The 9,525-nt window shown below is 23.0% G+C and overlaps 4 protein-coding genes across 4 annotated transcripts; 3 read left to right on the top strand and 1 right to left on the bottom strand.

Annotated features, from left to right (window-relative positions):
• Positions 1–1,979: 1,979 nt before the first annotated feature.
• Positions 1,980–2,417, top strand: ENU1_163900 (calponin homology (ch) domain containing protein; the record flags this gene model as incomplete). Its single annotated transcript, XM_008860930.1, has 1 exon — positions 1,980–2,417. One exon carries the CDS (start codon positions 1,980–1,982, stop codon positions 2,415–2,417), a length of 438 nt encoding a protein of 145 aa, XP_008859152.1.
• An 84-nt stretch (positions 2,418–2,501) lies between these two features.
• ENU1_163890 (hypothetical protein) lies at positions 2,502–4,490 on the top strand (the record flags this gene model as incomplete). Its single annotated transcript, XM_008860929.1, has 1 exon — positions 2,502–4,490. One exon carries the CDS (start codon positions 2,502–2,504, stop codon positions 4,488–4,490), a length of 1,989 nt encoding a protein of 662 aa, XP_008859151.1.
• Positions 4,491–4,630: 140 nt separating this feature from the next.
• On the top strand, positions 4,631–6,889 carry ENU1_163880 (hypothetical protein; the record flags this gene model as incomplete). The annotated part of the gene is made up of 1 exon (XM_008860928.1): positions 4,631–6,889. One exon carries the CDS (start codon positions 4,631–4,633, stop codon positions 6,887–6,889), a length of 2,259 nt encoding a protein of 752 aa, XP_008859150.1.
• Positions 6,890–6,926: 37 nt separating this feature from the next.
• On the bottom strand, positions 6,927–9,515 carry ENU1_163870 (alpha-adaptin, putative; the record flags this gene model as incomplete). Its single annotated transcript, XM_008860927.1, has 1 exon — positions 6,927–9,515. One exon carries the CDS (start codon positions 9,513–9,515, stop codon positions 6,927–6,929), a length of 2,589 nt encoding a protein of 862 aa, XP_008859149.1.
• Positions 9,516–9,525: the final 10 nt, after the last annotated feature.

The following is a 9,525-nucleotide window of genomic DNA, read 5'->3' as shown; positions in this document are numbered from 1 at the left end:
AATAAAAAATTGACTAAGTGAAGCTAACATTCTTCAATAAAAACTTTTAATATACATAATTAAATAAACATATAAAATAACAACCCATTACATCCATTTCTTTTTTATTTTTAATTGAAAAATTTACAATATTAAATCACAATTAAAGTATTATAAGGTATTTATAAAAACTAGAATGAACATAACACTTTACCTCCTTTATATTAATTAAATCATTAATATTACAATATCATCATTATTTATATTTATTGTATTAAACACTAACTACATTCTACATTCAATAGTGTAGAGAATAAAAATATGTACTTTATAATTTAATGAAAAAATGAAGTAAGAATATTAATTATCAACAAACATTTTCAATTAAGAAATAAGATGATTTTGATGATTTTAAATTAAAACTATATAACCAACTAGAAAATAGTTATGACATTAAAACAACTTATTAAAAGAAAATAATCCATAGAATATTGAGAACAAGAAAGAATAATGCAAAAACAAAAGAATGAAAATACAATAAAAGTAATAAAAACAAGAACATAATACAAAAACTGAAGAGATGATAATTAAAAATAACATAAATAAAACCAATATGAAAAATTGAATATTAAAGAATAATTAGAATGTAATAATTATAAAATAAGTAATTATATAATGAATTAATAATATAGTCAATGATAAAATAAATTATAAAATAAAAGGAAATTATAAAGTTAAACTTAAAGTAAAGATTCAACAAACACACAAAACAAAATAATTATCAGATAAAACACCAGAAAATTGATACATTTCATTAATTATAGTTTTTTTTAAATGATAACTAATTCAAACCCCCTACTAAATCAATGTTTTAATTTTACTAGCTTTAAAGAAACTACTATATTTGTTAACCAAAGCTTACAAATATTTAATACAATTCAATGCCTGCGTTAGTTGAGTTCTTTGATTATTCATGGAGTCAATAAAATTATTACCACATTAAAATTCTTAATAAAACCTTTTGATGTTTTGTTTTTGATAATTCACCTCACACTGTTTATACTAAAATGAAACTATTAACTAATCACGACATTGAAAATAAGTTCATTTAATTCTTAATAAGTAATCAAAAATATGAAGAAAGAATTAACTTTATTATTAAACTAAAAAACATAATTTTTTTATAACAATACATATTGAAAGATACTTTGAATTAAATACTCATTATTTTACAATCAGTCTTAATTCAATAGAAATACCAAACAATTATTGTTTGAATTAAATAAATGCACTCTAAAAATTTCTTGGTGATTAAGAGAAACTATGAAAATTATTTTTATGGAAATAAAATTAAATTCTGTAATGAAAGGTATTAAATAAAAAACAATAAAGTAATTGTAAATAACTAATTAACTGAATATCAACATGGAATCGATAAAATGATATTACAAAACAAATAATTTTTATTATTTACAAAAATGTATTAGTAAAAAAAAATCAATTAGACAAAGCATTAGTAAATAAAAAAAGTACAAAAGAATAAATACAATAATTTGTCATACTTACACAAGTCATTTAGTTAATTCTTATTTCAAAAAAAGAATAAATATAAGATTGACAAAGAATTACCAATTCTTAGAATTTCCACAATTTGACTATTATCATATGAACAATTAATTATTTCAATAAATTCATTCTATTTTACTTCTATGTTAAATTCTATCTCCAAAGCACTTAGACCAGACTATCCCTTTTATAAAAGTACTTCAAGAATTTATTTAAAAAGAAAAATAACATTAAATTATAAAAGAAAGAATCTACAAATCCAAAAAAAAATTATTAAAAAAGTAAAAATAATATGATGGAAAATCTTGCTGGCAAAGAAAGGATTTGCAGAAAAAAAAAGAATGAAGAAGAATTTTTAAGAGAAGACATAAAATAATAAAGTTCTTTAGTAGAAAAAAAAAATTCATCAAAGAACTTGAAGAGGCAAATAAACAATGCTCTCTGAACATCAACGACTTAGAAAATCTGCTTCAGTAAAAATACAAAAAGTTGTTCAAGAACAACATTCTAAAGCATATAAAGATTGGCTTAATTTTATAAATCAAGATGAACCACATGTAAATGATATATTTATAGATTTACGTAGTGGGTTGGCTTTGATTAAGTTAATGGAAAAACTAACAGGAAAGACATTAGATAAAAAGTATGATAAAAATCCAAAAGATGTTATTCATGAAAGAGATAATATTGAATTATTAATTGGTTTTATGAAAAGAAATAAGGTTGATGTAAGAATTGTTGCACAAGATATATTTGATCAAAACAAAAAACAAATATTACAATTATTTAACACTTTAGTTAGAAAATATCATTACAAAGGTTTGATCTTTCTTTTTATTAAAATGATTATACAAAGAATAGGCAATAATTAAATAGAACATAACCTTCATCCAAATGATTTTAATAAATGGTTATCAAACATTTTTGGAAGAGAAGTTTATGTAGAAAAAGAATATATGGATGAACATTTCTGGCAAAAGTTAATTAATTATTTCAGAGTTGATAGTGTCTTAGAAAAAGAATTTACTAATGACCCTAAAGCTAATATGAATTATTGTTTTACAGCTGCTAGGGATTTTCTTGGAATTCCAATTATTATGGAACCTTCATTAGTTGCTAGTGGATTTTTAGATGATGAAGTATTAACAATGTACCTAGTTTATTATGTACTCAATGATAAGAATATACGTGATGATGAAGAAATTAAATTTCTTCAAAATGATATTATTTCTGTTTCATCACCAAGTCAATTAAGTAGGTCAACAAGAGCTCGACCAAAAACAATGAATTTAACAATGGCAGGGTCACGTCTTTCAGAGAAACTTGACTTAGAAGATTATGAAGAATTAAATCTAGAAGATATGAAAGGAGATGAAGCTAAAACAGAAAGTGAAGGAGAGAAGGGGTTGGTTGAAGAATTTTCTAATAGAAGAGATAACTTTAACAAAATGGGAGAAACAGAATTAGAACTAAGAAGAATGAAAGAAGAGAATGAAAGAATAAAAAAAGCACTTAAAAGTAAACAAAATGAATGTGCTGAAATGACAAAGAAAGTAGGAGAATTAAATGATTCTATTACTCAAAAAGAAAAGAGTTATATACAAATGAGAGATGAAAGAGAAAAAATAGAAGAAGACTTAAATGAAAAACTTCATAATATGTTTATTGAACTTAAAGGTGTAAAAGAAGAACGAGAAAAATTAATAAATGAAAACACTGAAAAAGGAAATAAAATTAATTTACTAAATAAAACAATAGATAATCTCCAACAAGAAAAAAAACAAACAAAAAAATCATTTGATGAACAAATTAATTTTATGGAAGGAAGAATTAACACAATTCAAAATAGATGTGAGACACAAGTTAATGATGAACGTCTTATTAATGAAACATTAAAAAAATCTAATAATGCTTTTATTCTGCATAACGCAGAATTAACATCAACAAATGAACTTCTTAAAAAAGAAAATGAAGAATTAAAAAAAGAAAATAATAAAATTACTGAAGAACTTAGTCAAGTAAAATCATCAACAATAGGAGAAAAAGAGGAAATTAATATAATAAAAAAAGAAAAGAGTGAATTAGAAGAAATAATAAAACAATTAAAAAACGAAAATGAAGAATTAAAAACAGAAAATGAAAATAATAAAAAAGAAATTAAAGAACTAACATTAAATATCCAAGAAATACAAACTCTTCTCAATAAAACTCAAACAGAAAATAGTACCAAAATTTCAGAGTTAGAAGAAAAATTAAAAGATTCTCAAAAAGAATTAGAAGAAATACAAATTAATTTAAATCAAGAAAAAGAAATAAATAATAAATTAAATGAGCAAATTAGTAAATGTAATAAAGAAATTCAATCTCTAAATGATAAAAACATAGAATTGGAAAAATTAGTTTCAACATTACAACAAGAAATTGAAAACAATAAAAAAGAAGTTGAAGATAGTAAAAAAGAAGTTGAAGATATGAAATATGAATTAGAACATTATAAAAGTGATGATAATGATAGAGAACATCAATTAGTTGATTTACAAACTGAAGTAACTCAATTAAAAGATGAGATTCAATCATTTATATTAAAACAACAAAAAGCTGATGAGCTGATAAAAGACTTAGAAAATCAAATGTCTAATCTTCAAAAAGAAAAAGAAGATATTTTACATAGCTTAGAAGTAGAAAAACAAAATAGAATTAAAGTTGAAGAGGAAAGCCAAAAAACTATTGCTGAATTTAAAAAGAATGTTGAACTATTTGGTGTGCTTGATGAAGATGATCGTAAATCTTTATTTATAAGTATTGCATTAGCTATTAAACTTGCACTTAATACTAAAGTTAGTAATGACTTAAGTATTACTGAGTTGTATGATGAAATAAAAGAAAAAAGTATTTTACTGAAAAATTGGAATAATTGGCTGTTTGAACGTCTTTCCCATCCATAAAACACTTATTTTTGTTAATTATAAAATTAGTTTATGTTATTAACAATACAATAAATTTGAAATACAATTTTTATTTTTCATTGAATGAGGTAATGTAAATATTTATAAAATATGAATCTATTAATTCAAATAATTATTTTATGTATGGAACTAACTATGATTCTCATCTTAAACCTCTTTTCACTGAAGACGAAAATAAAAAAGAAAAATACCCTACTTTAAGGAAGTCAATTACAGAATTATCTGTTGAAGAAATAAAATATTTAGATGACATTTATCGAATACTTATTAATACTAATTCTTTTCCTACTCTTAGTGCTCTTGAGGATCTTTTTAATGTAAATAGAATAACACCAAAATTACTAACTATTAATATGTTAAAAGGGGCAGGATATACTGAACGTAGTATTCCTTTTGGAGTAGAGAATGAAAGTATTCCATTAAATTATAATTTTATTGATGACATGAAAAAGCAAATTAAAAATACACCACCTCAATTAGTCTTAACAATAGAAGAAATTGGATATCAACTTATTCAATTAAAAGGCAAAATAAATTGTTATTTTAAAGGAGAAACGCCTCAAAATCTTCATTTTGGAAGATCAATAAAAGTATCACCTTCTATTATTTGTGTTTCTAATGATTGTTCATTTATTAAAATTCTTCGTGTGTTGAGTAAATCTGATAATAACACTGAAATACAAACATATTTTAAAAATATTAAAATTAATGACACTTCTGTTAATAGTGAACTTACTTCACAAGGAAGAAATCTTTATTATACCTCAAAGCAATTCATTAACTGGTTTGAGGATATTAAAGTATATATAACAAAGAAATTAAATGAATTAAAATGGTACTCAAAAGCCATAATATATATGCATGAATATTTCAAACAATTTTTCACAGAATCTTCAACAGATAAATATGATATTATATTCTTTAATGATTCACAATGTTCTAAATTATCTTTATTATCTCCAATAATTAGTCAATGCATTAAAACTTTAAAAGAAAATCTTAATATTATTAATCAAACTCAAGAAATTCAACAACGAAAGAGAGTAGAAAAAAATTTAAATAATAGAGTTAATCAATTAGTAAGGAATTATGAATTTTTAAAATCTATTATTGAGAAATTAAAATCAACAAATTCATTATTATCTGATTTATTATTTAATTTAAATAAAGAAGAATTTACTCAATATAATAATTTAATAAATGATTCATTAAGATCATCAATTGGTCAATATAGTCATTCCTCTTCATTAATAAATTATAACAATATAACTCCACAAATAAAGAATGTTTTGGTTAATATTAATCAAGAATTAGAACTTAATGAAATAATTGATGTTGAACAATTTAAAATGAAAAATTGTATTACAGAAAATATTCTCTCTGAATCACTTTCTATTTTGAATTTACCAATTAAAAAAGTATGGAAATATCCACATCAAATATGTATAGATTCAATTCAATTAACTGATTTAGCTTCTGGATTATTAGAGATAAATGAAACAACTAAAGAACAAGTTATTTTTATTGACTCTTTTGAATATTTATCAGACGCACTTCAGCAATCAAGAATAATTGTTAAAAATGATAGTACTGACCATATCTTCTTTGTTCAGAGAGAAAATATTATTCAAAGACATCTTTTTGCAATAAGAGAAGATGGAACACTCTTAAGACCATTAATTAATGAAAATGGTATTTCCAATTCAGAAATGATTAATTGGATTATAGAAATAATTCGAGGTATTTTAATAACAACATATCCACCAAAAAAAATTTATTTTGCAGTACATCAGTATTATAAATTTATATTTTCTGATCAACAAATATTAATGAAATTAAAAACAATTCCTGGAGGTGATATGATAAATATAATTTATATAGAAGATGCTGTATATCCAATTATTCCAATTAACATCATTTTTAATAAAGTACTTGAACTAATCTTATTCAAAAATCAAAGTTTGACAACTCAGGCAATAGAAAATGAAATTAGATATTGTCTAACACCCACACTCTTAAATACCCTTCTTTATGAATGGTATGAATTACGTAAATTAAAAGCTATTGATTATCGTGTATTAAAAAAACAAATTGATCAATTCACTTTCAAACCATCAAACTTTGTTATTATAGATGGAATAAAAGAGGGTATTGACGATAATGATCCACCAAATACAATATTTAATTTAGATTGTGTTCCTCCAATATATAGACAAATAATGTTTGATTTATTATGTTCATCTCCTGAATTGAAAAAATGTACATCAAAGAATGATCAAATAGAGTTTATCTCACAATATAAAAACAAATATTTTTTTAATGTTGATGAAATCTTTTTAAATAAAAATGAACCTCAAAAGAGATTATTAATTGAATAATTTGATATTGGTTATTGTCAGAAATGGAATATATAAATTATTGTAATGAATATAAAATCAATGCAATAATATCTAAATTCATTTGTTCATTTGATGATAATACAGATAATTCTTTTGAATTAAATTTTAACTGGATTTTAATTTCTCCTAATGAAGGAATAATGCTATGTGTTTCTACTACCTGATCATTTGATTGAAAGACCAAATTATAACGAGAACATAACGATTGAAACTGACCAATATTTAATAAACAAGGTATTGTTGTTTGTTCTGGTAATGAAGAGAATGTCATTAGAGTTGATTGTTTAAAAAATTTAAGGAGAGTAATTGGTAAAGGTAATGAAACACTGGCTGAAGTAGAATTAAAATGATAATCAAGCTGAAGTTGTGGTGGTTCAAGGAAGGTGGCATTTAATTTAAATTGAATAATATGGTTTATTTGTTGATGAGACTCAATTGTTAATTTGTCTTGTTGAAGAGAAGAAGTTAAACCATCTGGGACAATAATATGGATATTTACAGTAATAGGAAATGGAGATATATTACCATAGAATAATTGAATACCAACAACATTATCAATAACTTTACTTCTATAACCAATTTGAATATTTTGGTCTTGAAAAATAATACCTTCATTAAGACTCATTATTTTTCTATAAATTATTTCTACTTTTTCATATAACCCATTTGGATTTAAAGAATGATAGAAATTAAATTTAAATTGTTTCTTTATAACATTAGGTCTATCAACGTTTTCAATTGTTGACACTTTTTTAAGAGATGGTGTTCCTTTTACTTCATCAATACTTTCTTTATCTTCTACAGTTTTTAATTCTTCTTCAGTTGTATCTTTATAAACCAAAGAATCAATAACAATAGGAATAATAGAAGGGTGCTCAATAAGATATAAACATTCCTTAACTCTTTGTTGTAATTCACAATTATTTGAGTATTGGTATTGTATACAAATATTCATAAGAAGGTCTTTTATAGAATTAAATTTCTTTAATAATTTCATTAAAGCAGTAATTATTCTAATTTTTGTAGAATCTTTAATAAATCTAAATTTTAAAATAAGGGCTTGTGTTAATGATAAGATATCTTCACAATACTCTCCATATTCTCCAAGTATTAAACAACAAAGTTCAATAAAATCATCACTTCCAAAACTCTTTTTAATAAATTTTTCTATTAAGAAAATACAATATTTAGTAGCTTCTTGATCACCATGAAGTTTTTTTAATGTTCTATTCCATAACTCAAATGAAATATAATTGCCTCCATTAAATGCAACACTCATCATAATATCAACATATTCTTTTCCTTTTAAATATTTCTCTGCTAAAATACATAATTTAAATATTAAATCTTCTTTTAATTCTATTAAATCTTCATTATTAATCATTTCGTTATATACTTGACAAATGTTTATAACATTTGAACTATCACACATACTGAATAATGTATCAATTACTCTTTTCTTTAGTTCAATGTCAAAACTATTACCTAATAATATTACTTTTGCAAATAATTTCTTAGTAGATTCTTTAAATCCATTTTGACATGCAACAATTAATAAGTCAAGGGTTAGATAATTAATATTAATATCATTCACTTCAAGTAATTTTCCTAATAATGAAATTGATATGTTTGCTAATCTTTTTACTTCAAATTCAAATGAATATTTTATTATTTCTATTTCAATAGAAAATGTAATGTCTCTTTGACTTGAAGGTATTCCAAAAAGAAAGTCAGTAAATCCAATTTGTAAAAATTCTTCACATAATGACTGAAATGAAATTATTTCTCTTTTTTCTATGCAAATTAAAGGAATTAATTTAATTAAAATAATAACTAACCATGGCATACATACTCCGTGATATGTTATTTCAGAATTAGGTTCTGTTAATAACCCTTTAAAAATTTGAACTAAACTTAATGATAAACATTGATATTTTTTTAAATCAACTCCATTATTTTTGTCTTTAAGAATAACTTCATACAATAACTTACATAATGATTGAATAACTCCTAAGTCATATTCTTTTTGAATTAATAACTCAACTTTTTTAATAAATTGAGGTTCAAGATTAATTAAACTAGGAAAGAATTTAAACATTTGTTTTAAAACTAATAATGCTTTCTTTCTAACTGTCGCTTCATCATTATTAAAAGCTAAATTCATGACAGTTTGTCCAACTACTTCTGCTATTTGTGCATCTGAAATAACAGCTAGAGTTGATAGTGTTTCACAAATTACTTCATTCTTGGTGTTTTGAAGATCGTGTTGCATTGTGTTAATTAATAAACTGCATGCTCCAGGAACATTTCTATAACAAGTTAAAAATGTTAGATATCCAGCATGTTTATAAATAAATTTTGAATTAGCTAATGATGTAATAACTTCAACCATTCCATAATCTACTTCATACCCTAATGTATTGATAAAAACTAATTTATATGAATTAATCATTCTATCATGAGCGGTTATCTTTGGATTTGAAAATTCATTTCTTATTTTTGCAAGTTCTTTTTGAACAACCTCATGCTCTTTTTCGATTGTAGAACAAGAATTTATTTGATTAACAAATTTTCTTATGTCACCATATGTTGTTTTTACACTCATTAATATTAAA

This window comes from Entamoeba nuttalli (assembly GCF_000257125.1).
Source record: "Entamoeba nuttalli P19 unplaced genomic scaffold asmbl_7034, whole genome shotgun sequence".
In the NCBI taxonomy this organism is placed as follows: domain Eukaryota; phylum Evosea; order Mastigamoebida; family Endamoebidae; genus Entamoeba; species Entamoeba nuttalli.
Note: the sequence above shows the minus strand (reverse complement) of the source record. Positions and strands in the feature narration are given on the sequence as shown.